Here is a 22,452-nt window from a genome sequence, read left to right as displayed (position 1 = left end):
AAGTACAGCGCTTAGTCACGTAACACCAAGTCTGGCATTTTGTCTGAACTGATCCTAATCCCAAACCTGAACCATGTTGGTGGTCCTTATTCTGTAAAGTTTTGTTATCTCAGGTATTATCTTCAATTGGTTGCATTCTCAATTGGCTTATTTCAATGCTCTGAAGACAATTTCATAATCTGCAGCTAATTGTGCTGTACAGTCTGATCGTGTTTACCAATAAACACGATCGTGTTTACCAATACCAACTGCCCTGAGCCATTTTGGAAGGGCGGTATATCAATCAATCAATCAAATAAATAAATAAGTCCAGTGGTTGACATAATGTGCAGTCTTCCATCGATGGTAGTGACCTGCCAGGGCTGCTGCAGAACTTTAAAGGCAGCCTTGACAGCATAGTGACGGGGCTGCTGTGGAATGGCTTTAAACTGCTTCCGGACAACAACTTAGTCCTCTCTCAGTAGTTCCCAATGGAAGGAGTGCTGCACTGTGTTCTGGAAGTGGTTTAAAGTCCTGCCACAGTAGCCCTGTAGAACAGGGCCTTTGCTGTTGGGACTGCCTTTTGATATTGCACTGCAGCCCTTGTGGGTTGCTACCATCAATGGGTGACTGTTTATCATGTCGACCACTGAGTTCAATGGGACTTTGGCCCAAAGTGAGTGTGCATAAGATTGCCGCTCAAGTTACTAGAGAATTGGTTGTCTTTCTACATCAGGATGAAGTTTCCTGACAGATTTCCATCATACTAGGTTTTTATGGCCTGTAGCAATGTGCTAAGCACTGTGTTTCAGTGCCTATGGCTTCCTCTCTACAGCTGAATGGGTTGGGGATGCAGCTTGACAGCATTCTTGAAGGTTGTGGGTTCAAGTGCCCTAGCAGCTTGTCCTGCCACTTTGATTCTTACCTCATGCATTTTAAAATCTACATACTACCCTCTTGGGGGTGAGTAAGTATACTTTAAGCATGCTGAACAGATTGTAGACTCTACTCACAGACATCTACAAAGAGTTATGTAGGCTGACACACTTAGCATGTCCAGGAGCATTGCAGGTGTGCTCCTGGATGTACTCTACATAAAGGTCCTAAGAGATAACCCAGTGGCTCCACTGGAAAATGGCAGACATTGATAGCTTGAAAACATACAGAAGCATGTAATGAATATAATGAATGAATGTAATGAAACAAAGCATGTAATGCATATGAGCTACAAGGTGTATCTAAAGGGCAAACCTTTTCATTAAGCGTAGCTTCCACAAGTTGCCATCTTTCGCTCCACAGTGTTAGGAGTTCTAAGATTCCTTGCTCCTAGGACCTGGCGATAAAGGCCTGCATCTTCCCTTGCCCCAAATAATAGAAACCTAAACACATGGGTCCCATTTTTTAATAACTGCTTCCCTCCATAAACACAGAGTAATCTTATACAGGTTTAACTAAGACTTTATTCAGAAACAGCTCCATTTTCCCTCCTTCTCCTTTCCTCCCTTTTCTTTCTGACTCCACCATACTCTCTACACAGGATCCCCTCTGGGACAAACTTCTAAATAACAAAACATAGAAGATTACTAGCTAGAATACAACAATCGCCTTCTATGTGTTTAGATCAGGGGTGGGGAACCTTTGCCCTACTGCCCTATTATATTGAACACTTGTACAATGAGTGTACAGTGTACACAGGTACAGTTATTCACATGTTGAACACAGGTACAGCAGTACTCTATGTATCTGTAACATGCATTTGAAGGACCTGCACCCAGGCCATTCACACAAAAACGTGTAGGAGTGTATAGACTTCTGGACACTTGTACAATATAATATCTGAATATGGCTAGATTCACATTCATATCATGAGATGCAGATTAGATCAAGGTATTAACGTGATCAAGCACAGACATTGCTTTAAGCCAAGCTGTATTTTCTGATTTGCTTACTTTGTTTGTGAAAACTGACACTTTTTTCTTTGTGTTTTATATAGAAGCAAAGGTTTCTTATTGCCACACCAAGGTACTGTAAGGTTTTTTTTCCCCTATCTCAAGTTTCTTTCTTTTTTTTAAACAAGACATGGAAGCAACTAGATTTTACTACTTTGGGAGTAAATGAATAATAGGTAACTTATCTGCTGCTATGTACAGACTTGAAACTATGGAACTGAAATAAATGTCACTACACTTTTTAAAAGGTTATTGAGAGAGGTTGTGTAATTAGACACTATCTTTTGTGCCTAATTTCTTGGCAAACCAATGCACCTTAGAGTTTCTCTAGGAATTGGACTATGCATTATGTCCATTATGTCTATGCATTATAATTGCATTATGTCCTCCTCCCTATTCCAGAGCCAGGCTTCCTACTGATCAACCTGCTAACAGACAAGCAGGCTCTACATGCCTTGCACACAGCTAGCGATGGTGGCTCCAAATCACTATAGACAGGGTCCTGCCAGACACAATCCTATGGATGTTAACGCCCACTATATGCAATGGTACATACAGATAAGTCTGGATAGGATTGTTGCCTCAAGCACTTTGGAGGAAGAGCAGGATGTAAAATGTAGTAATAATAATTTAAAAAGCACCACTGAACATATTGGGACTTACTTCTGAGTAAACATGCTTAGGATTGCACTGTTCCACTGGTGTGTTTTTCTTTTAACACACAGCTTTAATATATCCTTAATCTCCTCCCATGGAAATAAGGGAGATTTATAAGTTCTTAACAGTGATGTCCTCTTTCATATTTGTGGGGTGGGGGGGGGGGAGGCTGCCACAAAGTTGACTTTTGGAAGTGTCCTTACTGTAAACATCGCAAAATCTGTTGACCTGAGAAAGGAGTGCTACTTGTTTGAGTGTTGGAGTTGTAATGGATTTCACTTTTCATTCTGTTTAAATTCTGAGTTATAAAGAAATGAATTCTGCTAGCCAAAACACATTAGCTAAATTGAATGACAGAGAAAAATTCAGTAGGACATAACTGATTTGTAGCCCTCTAATCAGGGAACTTGACCAAATCCCCAAATAGACGTGGGCAAGGACCAACAGAGGTTAGCAATGAGGAGGAATAGGAACTGAACGGGGCGGGGGGCCTACCAGCTGAGCAGCAACTTGCCCTTCATTCTCCCCCTCCTGCCTCTCTGAAGAAGAAGGCAGGAAGGTGAGAGGGGCAAGCCCATCTTTGCCTTTTTGTCCCAAGGATCACTCCAAACTTGCTAAACCCTGGCCTTGTACATAGGCCTTTACGAATTGGCCTCAGATATTTAGGAACTGGCTTCAGTCTCCAAGTGACTTTTGAAAGGAATCCTTAAGATTTTAGTGTCTTGATATTGTAAATGATATGGGAGGCAGAGCATCTCCAGGAATCGCTTCTTTTAGAGTTGGCAACCCTAGGCCTACAGTCTGACTATGCTATATAGCAGGGCTGCATGACTTCAGCCCTCCAGCTGTTGAACTACAATTTCCATCATCCCCAGCCATAGTGGCCAATAGTCAGGGATGATGTAGTTCAAGATCTGCAGGAGGGCTGATGTTGTACAGCCCTGCTATACAGGGATGGTCAATCTTTTTCAAGTACCAATGAGATTTGATGTGCTTGGAATGGAACTGTTGCAGAAAGCATTCATTAGTCCCTCCAAATGGTGACTCATTCAAGGTTGTGTTTACATAGATTATGTGGGTTTCAGGAAACTGTTCAGACCATTGTTTTCTCTGTTTATTAGTCCTAATTGTACTGCTGAGGCACTACAACAAATTTGCTCTTAGAAACTGGCTTGCTTTATATCGCATTAACTTCCTTTTCGTAAGTCAACCCTCCACAAAAGTGGAGGATTCTATGAGCAATAATTAGAAGATGTGAAAAGTCCTTACAATTTATTAGTGTGTCAGTCTGGCAATATGGTGGTAATTTGTTGTTAATGTTACCTTTTCTCACCCAGTGAATGTCCGGATATACTCTGCTGCCTTAGCTGTTGATGAGGGCTGTAGAAAACAATCTATCAATCCTGAAAAACTAGAAAGGAGTGCGGGGTGGGGTGGGGTGGGGGTGGGGACACTGCTAACACCAGGGTTCATAATGTGGATTGATAAGCTTTAGCTGTGAGACCTGGCTGTGGCTGGAACTCCCAAGAGGTGATGAAAATGTGTTGTCTGATCTATGATCGTTTGTTGTTGCAGTCTACCATCCATTGCCATAGTGGCTACCCAGACTTGGTGGCTTGACCAAATCCCCCCCAAAAAGGGGGTGGACAAGAGCCAACAGGTGGTAACAATGAGAAGCATCATGGCAGCCCAGAGGGATATATATGTGTATGAGAAAAGAGCATGGAATCCACCAAGGGTATCTTGATGGACCATAAACACCTGGAGCCATTCCTGAACAGAAGCTGGGCTTATGGACTGCATTTGTCAATGCTATAAATTGTTTCAATTTTTCCAGTGGAAGAGTGCTTACTCTTCCTTCACGGTCCCAACATACAGTAAAATATCCTGCTTGTCATGCTTCTCCCTTGCTTATTTGTATTTTGTGATACCTGTGCCCATCTCTGCTTTAGAGAACACACATAACTAGATTGTATTCTCCAGTACTACTTTATCTAGCTGTGGGATTCAATCAAGAATAGACACATTACTCACAGATTTAATCTGATTTGAGATGGATTTGTGGAGTCCACTGCCAAAGCCAGCTATACTGATGAACGCTGGCATATACAGTATTTGAAATCAATATATGCAAAGTCTTGTTATATATGTTACAACAGTGTGGCATGATGTTTTGTTATCTGTTAATATTTCAGCACTGAAACTGAGGATGCAAAAAAGAGAGGAGCACTCTGGGAGTATGAAATGCCCAAACAACAAGCTCAAGAAACAGTCAAGGTATATTTAAATATTGGGGAAATAAGAGTATATAGCATAAGATGATTCTTATTACACCTCATAGTACAGCTGTGTAGCAAATACATCGGCATTGTTCCTGCAACTATCTTGTACACAGTGAATACATGGGCGGCGGGGAATTAGTATTGCAGTTTAAAGCTTCACGCCAACTATGCTTTTTCACTGAACCATCTATACAGTTCCTGTGCACACACAGGGACTGTACAGATGATGCAGTGAATGCCCATCACTTTTGTCACTGCAATATTACTATTCCCTCTCCCAAGCACATTTTCTACTGATTATGATTATGATTATTAGATTTCTATACCACCCTTCCAAAAATGGCTCTGGGAGGTTTACACAGAGAAATAACAAACAAATAAGATAGATCCTTGTCCCCAAAGGGCTCACAATCTAAAAAGAAACATACGATAAACACCAGCAACAGTCACTGGAAGTACTGTGCTGGGGGTGCAGAGGGCCAGTCATATGATGATCATATGAGCAGTGCTTGTGTTGGCTATGTAGCACTCTTAAAGCATTGGTCAAAGGAAATACTGGTGGTCTTTAGTGTTTACAGGAACAATCAGGGTAGGGAATAGAAGATTATTCTATTCCCTACAAATAGAATAACAAATCTATCAGCTTTTCCAGACCCTTAATGGTCCCAACATATAGCAAAGATTTCCTCTAGTCCATGCTTTATTTGTATTTTGTGATGTCTGTTTTACTTGTAAGTCACTTTGCGTTTTAATGAAGAGTGAGATGAACATTCATTAAATATGAAGCTGCATCTGATGTCAGACTACCAGTCCACCTAGGTTAGTACTTTAAACTCTGACTGGCAGACAGCAGTCCTCCAAGGTCTCAAGCAGAGGTCTTTCTTGGCAATTCTTTGTACGATGTCAAGGTCTGGACCTGCATGTAAAGCATGTAGTCTCCCACTGAGAGATTATGGCATTTAGAAACATAATTTGTGGGCTACAAAACTGTCGTCCTTCTGTTGTTTTGAAAGAGCCTTTGAAAATAGGTGAAGTTGAAAGAAGAACGCACATTCCTGAGTTGCCTGGGCAACAGGGAATGTCCCCTGCTAACTGAGCAAAGAGGCACCTTTTAAAAAGTGGTGATTCTCTTTATTTAGCAGAGGGAGAGCAACTGGCCCTTTCCATCCCCAGCACAGCATCCCTCCAGTGGTTGTTGTTGGTGTATATCTTATGTTTCTTTTTTAGATTGTGAGTCCTTTGGGGGACAGGGAACCATTTTGTTTGTTGTTCTATGTAAACCACTTTGGGAACGTCTGTTGAAAATCAGTATATAAATATTCATTGTATTGTATGCCTTCCTTTCTTCCTGCACTGTGCTGTGAGTCTTAGTACAGCATTGGCGGAGCAGAAGAATTGCCTAATTGTATAGGCAATGCTGGGAGTCACTTCTGTTCCTTCTCTTCCTGCAATACATTTTATTATTTCTTGTTTACACAGTCAGGCAGGTGTTATTGACTGGTTTGTTTTATCCAGACATCGAGTCCTTCCCAAGAACCTGGGATGGCTGAATTTTATTGTCAATGTTGTTATAGATATCGTCGCAGAATATAGGCTGTTCCCAGTAAAGCTGCTTTTTGTAATTGGCTGATGGTTTCTGTGGCCCCGATGGTTTCTGTGGCCCCGATGGTGTTGAGGTGCTCTTCAGGGTCTTTTGGAACTGCACCGAGGGCACAAATTACCACTGGGATGATTTTGGTCTTTTTCTGCCACAGCCTTTCAATTTCAATTTGTAAATGTTTGTATTTTGTGATTTTTTCTATTTCTTTTTCTTCTATTCTGCTATCCCCTGGTATTGCTATGTCGATTATTTTAACTTGTTTTTCTTTCTTCTCGACTACAGTTGTTGTTGTTGTTGTTGCTATTATTATTATTTCAAATTCTATACCGCCCTTCCAAAAATGGCTCAGGGTGGTTTACACAGAAAAATAATAAAAAATAAATAAATAAGATTGCTCCATGTCCCCTAAGGGCTCACATTCTAAAACGAAACATAAGATAGACACCAGCAACAGTCACTGGAAGTACTGTGCTGGGGGTGGATAGGACCAGTTACACTCCCCCGCTAAATAAAGAGAATCACCATGGTAAAAGGTGCCTCTTTGCCCAGTTAGCAGGGTTGTATCTGCCACAGTTCAGGAAGGTGGAGTTACCTGGTGGTGTATGCAGTTGGGAAAGCTCTCTTTCTCTTCCAATGCTGTGCTGCAACTCTCTCTTTCTGTGGCTGTGAAGTTTGCAAATGACCATTGAAGAAACAAATTGAAGGTACAGTTGAACTGAGCTTTGGGGTGCCATTATGTGGCCATACCCTACACCCCACACATAAGTGCACTTCAGCCTGTATGTTTTCCCCTTTATAAGGCAAACAGCAGCATTTCCAGTTTACACTGCAGAAACAACTTGTGGGATGAAAGGTTAAACTACACCCACCCACCCACTTTCACACTCTTCTTTCAGGCAGTTCTGGTTTTGTTTGTTTGTTTGTTTGTTTATTTGATCTCTATACCGCCCTTCCAAAAATGGGTCAGGGTGGTTTACACAGAGAAATAATAAGTAAATAAGATGGCTCCCTGTCCCCAAAGGGCTCACATTCTAAAAAGAAACATAAGATAGATACCAGCAACAGTCACTGGAGGTACTGTGCTGGGGGTAGATAGGGCCAGTTACTCTCCCCCTGCTAAATAAAGAGAATCACCACGGTAAAAGGTGCCTCTTTGCCCAGTTAGCAGAGGTTTTAAAGAGAGAGACTTTATTATGGCTCTGCCTATCATCTAGTTTGGCCTTTAAGCATGACTGAAGTTTTTTGTTGTGTTTCTATGGAAGGTTCTTCATACTCTGTTAAGTTATATAAATGAAGAGATTTTTGAAAGGGCCCTAACCTGAGTATCAAAATGTTTGCCAACAGATTGTTGGTCATGGAGGAATATTTGCTAAAGCAAAAACCAATGGAGGGAGTAGAAGTGGGAATAACCTACCACAAGAGAAGATGACAGAGCCTTTCCATCTTCCCCGAGCCATGTCTTCGGGAAATTGTGAGTATGTCCTTGCTGCTACTTTATGGGCATTAACAAGTAAGTGTGTATAGGACTGCAGCCTTGGGCTTCGTCTTAACAAGCCACAAATCCAGACAGTAGTCGAGCATTTTTTCCTTTCATGTGTATCCCCCTTTCAGTCCAGATGTAGCATAGGAGCAAAGAATCAGAGCTAGACATTCAAATGTTTCTGGTTCAAATCTGAATTCTCCCATGAACTCACTAGGTGGCTTGAGGCAGGCCACTCTGTCAGCTTTCTCCCTTATCTGAATAGAAGAGCCCAAAACTTATTCACTTTTCATTTTACTTATTTAAGAAAAAGAAGGATTTGGTTGTTTTTAACTGTCAGGTTTGGATGATCAACTAAAAATAGAACAAGACCAGATTTTCTAAATTATTCCAGATTCCTGCTGTGCAAAGGCCTGCGCTTGTCTTGTCACTCAGTGAGCACACTCTCTTGGGGTTGGGGATTTTATTGGCAAAGGTCTGTACTCCCTTTAATGTCTTGATGACACACATGTGCTGCTTGTGAGCCTCCTCTGACAGCTTCAGTAATGTAACCTGTTTTACTTTCAAATATAAAAGAGGCTCCCAGTGTTTGTGAACTGGAAGCTTGGCTCACTCCATGCTGTTGCATCTCTTCCAAGTATAAACACCGCTGTGTTAAAGCCTAATTCAGTCGTTAGATGCATTCGTGACTCCCACAGAAAGCCATTAGTTTTCCTCAGCAGGGCTTGTATGATAGCTGAGAGAAAATGGAGTGAGATCATTGGTTTTGTGGCTGGGGTTTGAATGCTCAAGGGCCAAGTGTGAGTCTACCTGAATGCTGAAGAGCTGTGTGAAAAGACTCCCAAAGAATATACATTTGTGGGTGGTTTTTTCCTAAAGGGAAAACCTTCCGTTTCCCTATTCAGTTTCCCAGTTTGTTGCTCGACATGAGCATCTTTTACAACACAACTCGTTCTGTGTTGAAATTGGGAGACCAATAAACTGCACAATAGGATTTTTTGCATAATAAATACACACTAGTGTGTGCATAATAAATACACATTAGTGTGTAATTGGCACATCTTCCCTCAGACTTGTGCTTGGTTGCTGTTACTTTTTTGAGGTTCCTCACAAAGACTTTTTTTTTTTAATTGCAAGAAAGAAAGAAACTAGCGTAATGAAGAGCTATATATCCTTATGGAGAGAAGTGATGAACAAAAAGTAAACAATTAAACCCAAACACAGGGAACAAATACCATTAAATTGAAAAGACAATCTCTGTTGTCTTTGAGTTTTTCCTGAGTTGTCTCTGTTCCTTATTCTTGGACTTCTGTGAGTTTAGCTTCCAACATGGAGCTAACCATTCATTCTAGGTATCTACTTATATTTCTGTTCTCTCACTCTCTGGGAATGGTTAACTTGGTTACAACTAAAACAATGATTGGTGAATATCTTGTGGTAGCAAGCATGATGTCCCCTTAGCTAAGCAAGGTTTGCCCTGGTTGCATATGAATGGGAGACTAGAAGTGTAAGCACTGTAAGATATCCCCCTCAGGGGATGGAGCCGCTCTGGGAAGAGCATCTAGGTTCCAAGTTCCCTCCCTGGCTTCTCCAAGATAGGGCTGAGAAAGATTCCTGCCTGCAACCTTGGAGAAGCCACTGCCAGTCTGTGAAGACAATACTGAGCTAGATAGATCAATGGTCTGACTCAGTATATGGCAGCTTCCTATGTCTAAGTGCTCAATCCATATAGCCCACAGAACATGTGTTTACCATGTTTTCCAAGGCCTGGTGGTCATGGGGAGTAGGGGTGGGGGATGGAGAGCGGAAACTAAGCAGATGAGCTTGGAATAAGTTGCATTACCTCCTGGTGAGTTGGCTACACACATGATATTGTAAGTCCCACCTAGATTGCCTTTCAGCACACCACTGCACATATATCTATGTGAATGTTATCCAAACAGAAGATGACTGGAAGCAGTGGATGATGACTGAAAAATGTCTGTAGGTTTTGAGAAACTTTTGATAATGCATGCATAGAGAAGTTGACACATCTGGAGGGTTTTCCTGTTGGTTTACTTTTGCATAGATTACATTAATTTGTGCCTTTTATCCCTTGCATATGTTCTGTAGAGTTTATAAAAGGGGATATTTATCCAGTTTCAGATGGGTATGTGTGCTTGGAAGCCTTGAAAGTACATGAAGAAAAAGCAGCGCTGGGTCCAAGAAATCTCCCACCAGTGTACACTGTGGAAGAAGTGTATGATGATGTGGAGGGAATCGTGTGAGTGCTCTGCAGATACATTTCCATTTGTAGATGTAACCTTTTGAACGTTTTAAACGTGTCCTTTAAAACCTGAAGTACATATTTTGATCTTTCTTTTCTGAAATTTTCAATTGCAGTCAATTGTCTGATACCTTCAACTCACTCATTCCGGAGAGCTGTAAGTATGAAAGCAATATAATGCTTTTTAAAGTGCATTTTAAAGAAAAATAAATGTTCATGAAGTGGGATGGTGAACTGTATTGACCAATAGAGGGCACTTCTACAAAGCCTCGCAACTCATCCTGCAAAAGGCCAAACCTCTGCCAAGTTCCCAGTGAGTTCTCTCTGCTTCCTGAATCATAGGCATAAAAATGAAAGTCTGTGGCTAATATCCAGACTAACACTGCACAGACACACTAGCATTTTCTGTTGTGTGAAGGAGGGGCAATTGTTTTTCCCCTCCCTCTGCAGTCCCCTGTGCCTCCCGAAACTATCAGTCACTGTGTTCACAGACATCAACTATTCAGCGGCCTCAATTTTGTATAAAGTTGACTTCATCATCACATGTTTCACAGTCTCTGATCCATTTCCATCTGAAAATATGGAGATCCTACGGGCCTGCCTCCCAGGATTTTTGTTGTTGTTGTTGTTGTTCATCACTGTTCTGTACCACCTGACATTTACATCCCTAGGTGGTGTACATATTTTAAAATACAACAAATATAAAATGATAAAATGATTAAAACAATTTTATAATTTAAAAAACAATTAAAATTAATTAAAAGTCTGAGAAAACAGGTGTGTCTTGAGGTCTCTTTAAAAACAGCCAGAGATGGAGAAACTCTGTTTTGAACATGGAGTGCATTACAGAGCCCCATGCCCTGCTAACTGGGCAAAGAGGCACCTTTTACCATGGTGATTCTCTTTATTTAGCAAGGGGAGAGTAACTGGCCCCATCCACCCCCAGCACAGTACCTCCAGTGACTGTTGCTGGTGTCTGTCTTATGTTTCTTTTTAGATTGTGAGCCCTTTGGGGACAGGGAGCCATCTTATTTATTTATTATTTCTCTGTGTAAACCACCTTGAGCCATTTTTGGAAGGGCGGTATAGAAATCGAATGAATGAATGCCATCCACAGAGAAGGCTCGGTCCTGAGTAGCCACCAAATGAGCCGGTGATAGCCATAACCAGAACTCCTCAGATGATCTTAATAAGTGGGGAGGGTTCATGACAAAGAAGGTGTTCTCTTAAGTACCATGGACAAAGCTTTAAAGGGCTTTATAGGTAATAACCAGCACTTTGTATTTTGCTCAAACATATCGGCAGCCAGTGCAGTTATTTTAAGATCAGTGTTATGGTCTCTTGGGGTTATCCTGGAGACCAGTCTGGCTGCTGCATTCTGTACCAACTGTCTTTTCCAGACTGTGTACAAAGACAGCCCCACATAGAGTACATTACAATAGTCAAGCCTGGAGGTTACCAGCATATGTGCCACTGGTTTATGGTCACTTTCCTCCAGAATTGGGCGTAGCTGACATATCAGCCAAAGGTGATAAGCGCCTTGGCCATTGCCTCAGCCTGAGAAACCAGAGAGAGCTTTGGATCCAGGAGCATTCCCAAGCTATGTACTTGTTCTTTCTGGGGGAATATAACCCCATCCAGAACAGGAACATCGAAACCATCTCTCCAGTTATGACCACCCCCACCCCCATCAGTACCTCCCCATTTTTATTTGGATTCAACTTCAGTTTATCCCTCATCAAGCCCATTACCACCTCAAGGCAATCATTTAGGGAAGTCATGCCATTACTTGATAAAGTTGATATAGAGAAATAGATTTGTGTGTCGCCATCATATTGATAATGCCCTACACCAAACCACCTGATGATCTCTCCCAGTGGTTTCATGTAGATGTTAAAAAGCATTGGAGACAGTTTCGAGCTTTGTGGAATTCCATACATTAACTCCCACTTTGCAGAGCAACGGTCTCCAAGTGATACCATCTGGAATCTTCCAGGGAGGTAGGAACAGAACCACTGTAAAAATAGTGCCACCCAATTCCAACTCCCTCAGGCATCCCAAAAGGATAACATGGTTGATGGTATCAAAAGATGCCGAGAGATCCAAAAGGATCTGCAGGGTCACACTCCCTCTGTCAGTATCCAATTGGGGATCATCCATCAAGCCAGCCAAGGCAGTCTCAACTCCACAGCTTGCCTGAAAGCCAGGTTGAAATGGGTCTAGATAATCTGTTTCTTCCAAGATTGCCTGGAGCTGAGAGACCACCACACTCTCAATCACTTTGCCCAACCGTGGAAGATTGGAGACAGGTCTATAATTGTCTAACTCTGAGGGATCCAGTGCAGGTTTCTTCAGAAGGTCTAATAATAGTCTCCTTCAGACAAGGAGGTTTCCTTCTCCCTCAGACAAGCACTTATAATATATTTTGGACCCTCTCTGATAGTACTATTGGCAGATGAAATGAGCCATGTTGGGCAAGTCAATAGAACAGGTGGTAGGATAAATAAATAAATAGTCTGAAGCAGCTTGTCCACATCCTTGGGAGCCACAAATTGAAAGTGATCCAATCCAATCCAATCCCATAAGAGTAGTAGGGATGTGCACAAAACCGGTTCACCCGGTTCGGTTCGGATTCAAACCGGGTTCGAACCAGGAGGGGGTGGTTCGGTTTTGGTTTTGTTTGAACCACCCCCTGGTTCGGTTCGGGTTCGAACCGGTTCGGACACCCAAAAATTGGTAGGATGGTAGCTGGCACCCAGGGGTACCTGTCACCCAAACCCCAAAGCAATTGGACACTCGTACGATTTTTTATGAATTTTTGAATCATGAGATTTTCAATGAGACCCCATGAATCCACTCAATCTCATTTGCTATCATAGAATCCACACTCAGAACACCTCAGAAACAACAGAACCTTGTACGCCATGGGTTAGCAACCCATGGGGGTGGTTGGCACCCTATGTGCCATACACCACCACTCGCTCTGGGCTACCCCAGCACCCCCCAAGTGCATTTATGGGGCTGCTGAAAGCTCCATTATAGCTTATGAGGAAAAACCTTAAAGATGCGTAAACTTCAACAATTCACCAAAAATCAGCCCTCTGCCCAAATCCTTTGAAAAAATTCAGGTAGCTTCCTTGCCCTTACCTGGCACTACCACCAACCCCACACTGCTCTAGGCCACCCCTTTGCCCCCGACGTGAAGCTATACATTTGCTGACACCTCCATGCTTCTTTATGGAGAAAAACCTTAAAGATGCGTAAACTTCAAAAATCACTTAAAAATCAGCCCTTTGCCCAATTCCTTTCAAATAATTCTCATAGCTTCCTTGCCCACCCTAGGAACTACCACCCACCACACTCCCCTCTACGACACCCATTTCCCCCCCGAAGTGAAGCTATACATTTGCTGCAATCCTAATTATTCTCTATGTGGAATTCAAAAATACTTTAACAATTCACCAATAATCAGAGGAGTGTCCAAGTGCCTTGGGGTTTTTTGGGTGGTAGGCACCCCGTCTGTCTACCACCCACCCCGCTTTTGTGCCCCTAGGTGCTCCACAATAGGGGATATGGACTGGTTCGGGTCCCATTATACTCTATGAGAAAAATAATTAAAAATATTTCAAATATTCATTAAAAATCGTAGGACTGTCCTATTGCTTCAGGGTTTGGGTGGTTGTTGGCACCCGTGGGTGCTCCACAATATGGTATAATGGCCTGGTTCGAGTCCCATTATACCCTATGAGAAAAAAATAAAAATAATTTTCAAAAATTCATAAAAAATCGTACAAGTGTCCGATTGCTTTGGGGTTTGGGTGACAGGTACCCCTGGGTGCCAGCTACAATCCTACCAATTTTTGGGTGTCCGAACCGGTTCGAATCAAACCACCCCCTGGTTCGGCTCGAATTCGAACCTGCAGCTCGAACCTGATGGCTGGTTTGGTTCGAATCCGAATCACCCCGGTTCAGATTCGAACCAGTTCGCACATCCCTAAAGAGTAGTTGCTGGACACCTCCCTAGTAGACTCTGCAATAAATGTAGAATATGAGAGAGTTTATCCACAAAGAAGTCACAGTGGGTGATCAAAAGTTCTAAATTTGAGTTCAGGGGAGAGGGACCATATAATAGCCCTCTCACAACCATAGACTCCACTCCATAGACTTCCAGTGAACCTGCGGAAGCAATGTGGGCAGAAAAGAGCCACTTCTTTGCCACCTGTATTGCCAGAGCACAGAGCTTCAAATGTGCTGAACATAGATCTTGTTGTGCTGGTTATGTAAGGTATGGGAAGTGCACTTGTGGAATGTTTATCTAAAGTGGTTGTTGTTAATCCCTTTCCTGGTCTGGGTTTTTTGTTGTTGTTGTTTTGTTTTTGGCACTTCATCTATAGTATCTGCAATACTAACTTTGTGGCATCATGGCAATCCAATAATTAATAAGTAATCCACTAAATGAAGCTCGTTTTCTCATATTTCTTATGAAATAGAATAAATCCCTTTAGAAGTCAAAATAGGGCTTTGTTTTCCCTCCAGTGAATCTGTAGAGATTGCATGGAGTTGGTATGGTAGTCCTTCAGAGCCTGAGGCATGTGTCATCTGATAAGATGTACAGTCAGTTTGCCAGGTCCCTTTGGTAACTCTTCTGTCCTTTCTGAATGTAGCTGTGGGCTTGTTCAGTGACTTGAGAGGTTCTTGTGCATCCCTCATTATTTGCCTTTAGTTGCCTGCCTTTCTTGGAGGCAACCATAGTTAAAACTGCCAGCGGCTATAATCGTACTGTCAAAGGAAAAATGGTCCTTTTATGAGAAACTGATTGGCCCACAATGATCTTTAATAGTAGCAATTCAGTGTGCAGTGGTTGAGATCATGGTAATCTTTGTTTTAATGTAACTTTATGTTAACATTTCATTGCAAGAACAGTGATGGTTTTTAATTTGCTCCTCTGGTTCAGTTATTTTATAAACCTTTGGTCTAGGAATATACAGACTGTACAGTATTAGCATAGCTTATTAAAATAAGCTGGCATTCTTAAACCAGATAAAGTGCCAAATAGGCATAGCTCATTTAATATGTCCTCATGTAGAAGCTTATAGATTAACTAATTTTAAGGTTCTTGACCTTCCAATGGCTCCTTACTACTTGTTTAAAGTACTCACTTGTGGGTATTTTTTCATTGTAAGATGCTGTGAATCTGAACATCATCAAACCCTTTCTTCTCTGTCAGGTGCCCTTCTAATAAAAAAGCTTTTTAAATCCTTAAAAAGTAAGGATTTAACTCTAATATAGGCAAAAATGTTACATTTTATAACTTTAAAAAAAGACCCTGTCCTTCCTCGAAATCTCACCAACTTACATGTGTTCTTCTCCCCTGCCCCCTTAACCTCACAACAACCCTGCAAAGTTGTGGCTTCAGTGAGGATTTGAAACCAGGGTCTCCTCAATCTAAGTCCAGCACTTCAAAATCCTCAGACTTGTGTCTTATATATTTAAGTCATCTGGGATTTGTGGACTTCCCCTGCCCCCCGTAATTACTTACTATTCGAGAAGTGCAGGAATAGTATTTTGCAATTCAATTCGAAAGCCTCCATATTCTACCCAGCGGTTCATGCAGGAGTTCCTTGGTGTCAGGTAGGAACATCCTCTCTTTGAGCATCCACCTACCCATTTTGTTCCAGTGGAAGAAAGCTGCTGTCTTGCAGCACCTCTTCACAAAAGCAGTTGTGGCAGCAGCAGGATGGCATGCAGCATCCGCAGCAGGATGTCTCACCTGGCCTCCGCCCCAGATGGGCCAAGCACCACCCACACAACCAGGTTCAGAATGTGTGCCACACAACTTATGGACAGAAACTGACCCTGCTTGGCTGTCTTAGTTAGGTTGGCAGCATTGTCTGTGACCATGAACCCTTGGTGAAGGTTTGGCTGCCTGGACAGCCATTCCCCCACCTGTCAGTCCATGGCTGCTGACAGCTCACCTGTTGTGTGGTCTGTGTCCAGCACCTCCATATTCAGCACAGCCCACCTGTGCTTTGCTGCATGGGAGGCATTGACCATGCCACCAGCATCGGCTCTCCCCTCATTTTCCTGCTCCCACCCCCACAGTACGCTGTTAAGGTCAGGAAAGCGGAATGCCTCCCACTGGGACTGGTCCACAGATCTGCAGTGAAGTGCATGTTGGTGTCGGATGCCAGTGTCAGGCAGTGCTGCACGCAGCAGCCCCAACATTTCCTTCCTGAATGTCCAGTACAGGGAGGGCACTAGGACTGTGCACGAACCTGTTTGGAGGCTCTTTTAAGTGCCTCCAAACTGGTTCGAATGACCTGCTGTTCAGCCGGTTCAAAGGCGGGTGGGGCATGCGTATGCGCATGTGGCATGTACACACATGCTGGGTACTTCCTGTTACTTCTGGCCAAAGAGGACACAGGGCAGCCACCCCAAAGGACACTTTTTAAATGGAGCACCAGTGTTGGAAACACAGCGGGAGTGGTAAGGGCACCCTCCCTTGCCCTTAAAGGTAACCACCCCCTGCAGGTTCCATGAACACCCCTAGAGGGCACCACCTGCCTGCTGAAGGTGGTGTGTGAGGGGATGTTGTAGTTGGGGGCAAGCAGCCGGTGGCAGCCGGCATTCTCCACCACCTGGATTAGCTGGTCGTCCAAAGCGATCATCTCCCCAATGACCCAGGTGATAAGATTGCTTGCCCAGAAACTGCACCCACTGCACAGGAAACATTCCCTGCTTGGGAGAAGCAGCAAGTGCCTTGCTACTACTCGAGGACACCCCAGGACTACTACTGCCAGCAGGAATGTGGACTCCCGGGTGATGCCATCACAGGCACTACAACATCCCTGGCATCATAAGACGCTTGGGGTCCTTACCACCTGCTGACCTGTGTCGCACAGTGGGTAAAGGCAGCATGGTGTGGGTCACCATGGCAGAGCTCATAGTGGTTCCACAACAGGCTATCAGTCCTGGTGACCTTTTTGGTGGTGGTACTGAGACTGCTGGTTCCTTCAGGAGGCCTCTACCGTCTTCTGTCTGGGGCTAAGAAGGTCCAGGAAGTGGTGGTAGTTCCTGCTCCTCCTCCGTCTCAGCTAGGGGGAGGGGTCGCACTTCCAACAGGGATTGAGAAGCATGGAGAGAGTGATCTGGCTGGGCTAGAAGCTGATGACTATTCTTCAGCTGCCTCAGGAAGAGCTTCTTCCCTGATGAGGAGAACCCCACCACAGGCACCAATGCTATGGGACCAAGTTCCTGGAAAGGAGAGCTTGTGCACAACTACATCAGTGGGGTCAACTTCAGGAGTAGGCCCCTCCCGTCATTGCCCACCATGACCTACAGCATCACCCTTCCCTCCACCTGCCGCTTCACACCCTCCAAGAAATCTTGGGTTTAAAAAAAAATTAAGCCCTAACTCTGGGGGAGGAGAAGACATTCCTTTAAGGTGGTGTGGGCCCAGGGGTGATCTTTTTATGATGTGTGCCACACACAGCGCTCTCTATAGCACTGTGGTTCACACAGAGAAGCTAGAAAAATTAAATCCCTTCCCCCCAAAGAAGCAGGCTTTATGGGGGTGGCTTTTTTGGAGGGAACCAAACAATGGGACAAGTCGAAGGGAAGGCAAAGGACAGGGGATTACTGCGGCCTCTTGAACCTAAACCCTCCCCTCTTGTCCTACTAGAACCTAATTGCTCCCTTCCCCAAACTAGGGAAGAGAGCTGGTTTTGTGGTAGCAAGCATGAATTTGTCTGCTTTGCTAAGCAGGGTCTGCCCTGGCTGCATTTGAATGGGAGGCTACATATGAGCACTGTAAGAAGAGCTGAAGGTTCCAAATTCGCTTCCTGGCATCTCCAAGATAGGGCTAATAGAGCTATAACCTTCAACCTTGGAGAAGCCGCGTGAAGGGAAGGCACCCACCCAGCCAAATGAACATTCAAAGCAAAAATATAAAAAGCCCAAAAAAGAGAGCCTAGCAAGCTGGGCCCCAGACAGTGCACAGCAGCCTACAAATATGAAAAAATGAATCCACAAGACATACAGACAGTAGCAGCAGCAAAGGTGCAGCTTGGGGCTGCAAATAAATAAAGCACAACATCCCAGTTATTGAAGCCACTGGGGTCTAGCTACAAGCAAAGAATAAGAATGAAATTGTACAGCACTGCTGGTACAAATTTTTAAAAAAAGAAAAAGAAAACAAGTTTGAGTTTGAATTCCTCAAATCACCTTGATTTGAGCTCGAATTGATTCGACTCTAATCGATTTTCACATCCCTGATTATTATGCTGTATGCTACAGAACTGACTTGACTTAAGGGTACTCCAGTATATCAATATGATATATTTATACATCATATGGCCTGCAAAAGCTGTGTGTTCTTGTAGCTTGTTGCCTAGCGACAGTGTGTGTATGTGCACGCACGTACACTTTTTAAATATTCCAGTTCTGAAAATTGGTACTCATTTTAGTTAAGCTCAAAGGTCTAATTATTTCTTTAACTTGGTCACTGCCACTCCGACACAGAGCTTGCTTTGGCATTCTGTTGAATGCTCCAAAGTGATGTTTATACTAAGTTAATACATTAAGTACAGAATATGGTATCGCATGTTTCTATCTCCCTAAATATCTCCTCTGAACATTAGCTCTTCTTTTCTTTAATAAAACTCCATATTCTTGGCAAAGGGCTCTTGTCTGAAGATAACTAATTTTGTGTGTGTGTTAAGTTTCAGACGAAACATATGAGGATGTTCAAAGTGAAGACTGCAATGTAACAAAGCCGGAGTGAGTACTTTGTGTCTTGCTTTAGCCTCTGAACCGTTTGCTTGAATTCTTCTACTTTTAATTTGCTCAGTACCTTTCCACACTTGGTCAGGGGAAACCTGGTTTTTCTGTTTCTATAGAACAGGGAACTGTGGCCAATCCTGCCTCCTTGATGAGCGTATGATGCGTGCACATGTTACCTTTGCACATTACACTTTTAAGATGTGTATATAAAATGTGTTCCTTGTAATGTGTGAAATATCCCTTGGTTTAGACAGCAGAAAATTACTGTTCTTCAAACTGTTTTGTTAGATGAATTGCATGTCCCCATGTAGCACTATCTCAGTGTAGATTTAAACCCATCAAGGATTCTGGTGATCAGATACTTGAATAACTGAATGAGGCTTCAGTGTAAAGAACAGTGGTTAAGCTTCCCAGTTCTGTTCCAAATACCTGTATTGGGGGAGGGGTGCATCTGATGTGATTTGTACCACATCTTGGGCCACTACATCGAAGTGTACAACAAGTACACTTGTAGTCTTTGGCTACAACAAAGACTACTGCTGATACACATTGTGAGCGTTTTTATACTTATTACTCTCTTGCGGGTGTAAGCTCTGATATTACAAAAATTGTAGCAAATTTTTTTTATATTGCCATTAGGTTAAGGTCTCAGTTAAGTGCTTAACTGTGGGAGCTGTTTATGCTTTTTAAACTAATTTTTTATGAATGACTGTATTTTGTTTTATTGTGTTTTAGTATTGTTGTATTGGATATGTTTGTTATTTCTATTTCTGCTGGCCAATGGCTGTAATAAAATTGATGATGTTGATACACATTGTATTTATGCGGTGGCGGGCTGATTTCTTACAGCTCCATCATCCCAATATGACTTCAGTTCAGAAAGAGCTATTACTTAAATGTTTCTGTTTGTGGGAAGTGGAGATCCATTTTTGATTCATGTTCTAATCCCAGTGTGGAGTTGCTACCTCGACCCACAGATCCTCATGCACATCAAGATGTTCTATGCACACAATTGTATGTGAATATATACTGCACATCACTTTCCATCTCTGTTCTAATTTGATGTTTTAACCTATTTTTAACCTAGCAATGACAAAGTAGAAAAGCTTAAGAAATTTGGAATTTTTTTCAAGAAAGGGAAACTGAAAATGAAAAATGCAACCTTGAAAGATAATTCCTGGTATGTAACTTATTTCAGCACCAAGAGCAGCTGTTTAAATGATGATAATGTCCTCAAGTGATTTCCCCCCCAATTATCATATTTCTATACTGCCTGATATACATTAGTTAGCATTTGGGAAGAGAAGGAAGCTGATAATACTGAATATTTACCATACCCAAAAGATAAAAGAATTATCTATTTGGGACCAGCATAATAGCATCTACTTAGTTCAAGGTTATGATTCGGATGAGAATCCAGCTTGCCATGCCAGCATCTATTACACCCTCTACAAATGAATTTTCTAATTCATTGTCTCCTTACTAGTGCTTGAATACCTGTAATCTGACATCCTTCTATAACATGCTGTACATAGCTTACTTAGCTGAGTGAAGAAATAATATACTTTTGTTAAATTTTCCCCTTTCCCTTTTCTGCCCTCCTACCTCCATTTGCCCAAGGGCCTTTTGTTACTCAGATCTGCAGAATCATCATCGGATGAAACCTCCCCACAACTCTTACAAACAAATGCATGTTGTTAACCTGTAATTTCAGTAGGCTACAAAATGGTGTCACTGGTGATGGAGAAACTTTTATTTTACTGGAGATAGAGGAACTGAAATATAAGGAATTAATAAATTATACACAAGTTCAGAGATAAAGTTGTATTGAAGGTTATACAGATGGGATTCTAACTACTTCCTGCATGTGTTCTATTGACATGACTTCTCTCTCTTTTTATACTAATTTTTATGAGATGATTTTTAATGAGGTGTGAATTATTCACATAAACAGAACTGGGTACAGTAGCAGATGTAAAGTGTTCTCGGCAACTTGTTCTAGCACTTAGCTTCTAAAATGGGAAAGGAGTGTATGCAGAATCTTAAAACTGTGACTGTCGTTGCCATGCAACTAAACATTGCTATTTTTGAACCATGTTGAAATGCACTCTTCCCTTCCTCCTCTTTTTTTTTTTTTTAGCAACCTTTCCAGTTCTGTACCAAACCTAGGTAAGCTGTCATGTTCAATAGTAAAAGCTGCCTCCCTTTTGAAAGACAAAAGTCACTTTTAAAAACAGAAACAAACAAACAAAACCTCCTAGTGCTTCAAGACATGAAAGTGCCCCCCTCATCTTAATAATTGTTAAACTTCAATATATCATTTTAAACAACCACCACCACCAAATATCTCTTCTAAACTTGGCTCATTGCAGCTGTTTACAGATATGTGCAATCCAGGGCAAGTTTTGGTGCACTCCCACCCACCATCATCCTATGGCCCTAATATACCTCTGTACCCTGAACATCTGTTACACTCCTTCATGCAAACTAACCCATAGTATATCACTTGTGAAAGCTACTGTTTGCTTGGTAGCATTAAGGCTTGTTACACAAGCATTGTCTTTGGTTTCCAAGGCAGCCATTCTCCCTATAACAACTGCAAGTCTTATCCATTACGGAAGTTCTCTCATGTAGCCTAACCCAGGCTGGGGTGAGGCTGCACAGGAGAACTGCTGGGGTTGAGCCTGATTCCGGCGGGCCAGCACCACCTAGCCCGTCTGCTAGCCGAGGTTAAGGGAGCAAGCGCTCCCTTACCCCTGGCTACTTGCTCATGTGCGATCCAGGCTGCTTCCAGCTTGGCTGCACACAGAGATGAGCGCCTAGAGTGCCCATCTCTTAGGGGAATCCCCCAATGCATAGCACATGTCACGTGGTGCATTGTAGAATTCCCAAAGACTGGGACAATGAGTCCTGGTTTCTGATTATCCGCGCTGCCAGGAACAATGTGGAGATTCATCTGTGCTGCTCCCAGCAGCTCTGGTCATGTGGGTATTTGGGTGAGTGACTTGCGCACATTCGGGGCTGCAAACAATTGTCTGGGGGAAGCTAGGTTGAAACCTGCCTTCTGCCCGCCCGCCCGCCCACGCACATGGTCATGTGAACAGCCCCATTGTCTGGGTCTTGATGACTTGGATGGTTAACTTTCCCATCGTGTTGGTTGTCCTTTTACCAAGTCAGACTATTAGTCCATCTAGCTCAGTAATATCTACTCTGACTGGCAGAGGCTTTCCCAGATTTCTGAGTGGGGTCTCTCTAAGCCCTACCTTGAGATGTTAGGAATTGAACTAGGAACCTTCTACATGCAAAGCAAGTGTTCTACCGCTAAGCTAGAGGCAACAATGATACTTTAGAGGACTTCTAGGATCTCCATCTAGAGAATGGTTTAGATTTTAAGACCAGCATCATTTCCTGTTTGTAGACTAAATACTCTATATTGGTATTGTGTTAACCTTTGCTGC

At 42.7% G+C, this 22,452-nt stretch overlaps 2 protein-coding genes across 6 annotated transcripts in view; one reads left to right on the top strand and one right to left on the bottom strand.

Moving 5' to 3' along the window:
* PRKAA2 (protein kinase AMP-activated catalytic subunit alpha 2) overlaps positions 1-22,452 on the bottom strand; it is a 124,593-nt gene that overhangs the window by 56,834 nt on the left and 45,307 nt on the right. The gene's annotated exons all lie outside the window — the stretch shown is intronic.
* Positions 1-22,452, top strand: part of FYB2 (FYN binding protein 2) — a 54,510-nt gene that overhangs the window by 23,820 nt on the left and 8,238 nt on the right. For all 5 annotated transcript variants that reach the window (XR_008305714.1, XR_008305715.1, XM_053243663.1 and 2 more), the window contains exons 7-14: positions 1,973-2,001; positions 4,781-4,862; positions 7,812-7,938; positions 10,087-10,210; positions 10,330-10,370; positions 18,934-18,991; positions 20,082-20,174; positions 21,135-21,163. Coding sequence is in view for 3 of the 5 variants with exons in the window: in XM_053243663.1 (XP_053099638.1) it covers positions 1,973-2,001; positions 4,781-4,862; positions 7,812-7,938; positions 10,087-10,210; positions 10,330-10,370; positions 18,934-18,991; positions 20,082-20,174; positions 21,135-21,163 (583 nt within the window). In the remaining 2 variants the exon portion in view is untranslated. The remainder of the gene's footprint in view (positions 1-1,972; positions 2,002-4,780; positions 4,863-7,811; positions 7,939-10,086; positions 10,211-10,329; positions 10,371-18,933; positions 18,992-20,081; positions 20,175-21,134; positions 21,164-22,452) is intronic.

Source organism: Hemicordylus capensis, chromosome 4 (assembly GCF_027244095.1).
Source record: "Hemicordylus capensis ecotype Gifberg chromosome 4, rHemCap1.1.pri, whole genome shotgun sequence".
Classification (NCBI taxonomy): Eukaryota; Metazoa; Chordata; class Lepidosauria; order Squamata; family Cordylidae; genus Hemicordylus; species Hemicordylus capensis.
This window is presented reverse-complemented; position numbering and strand designations above follow the sequence as displayed.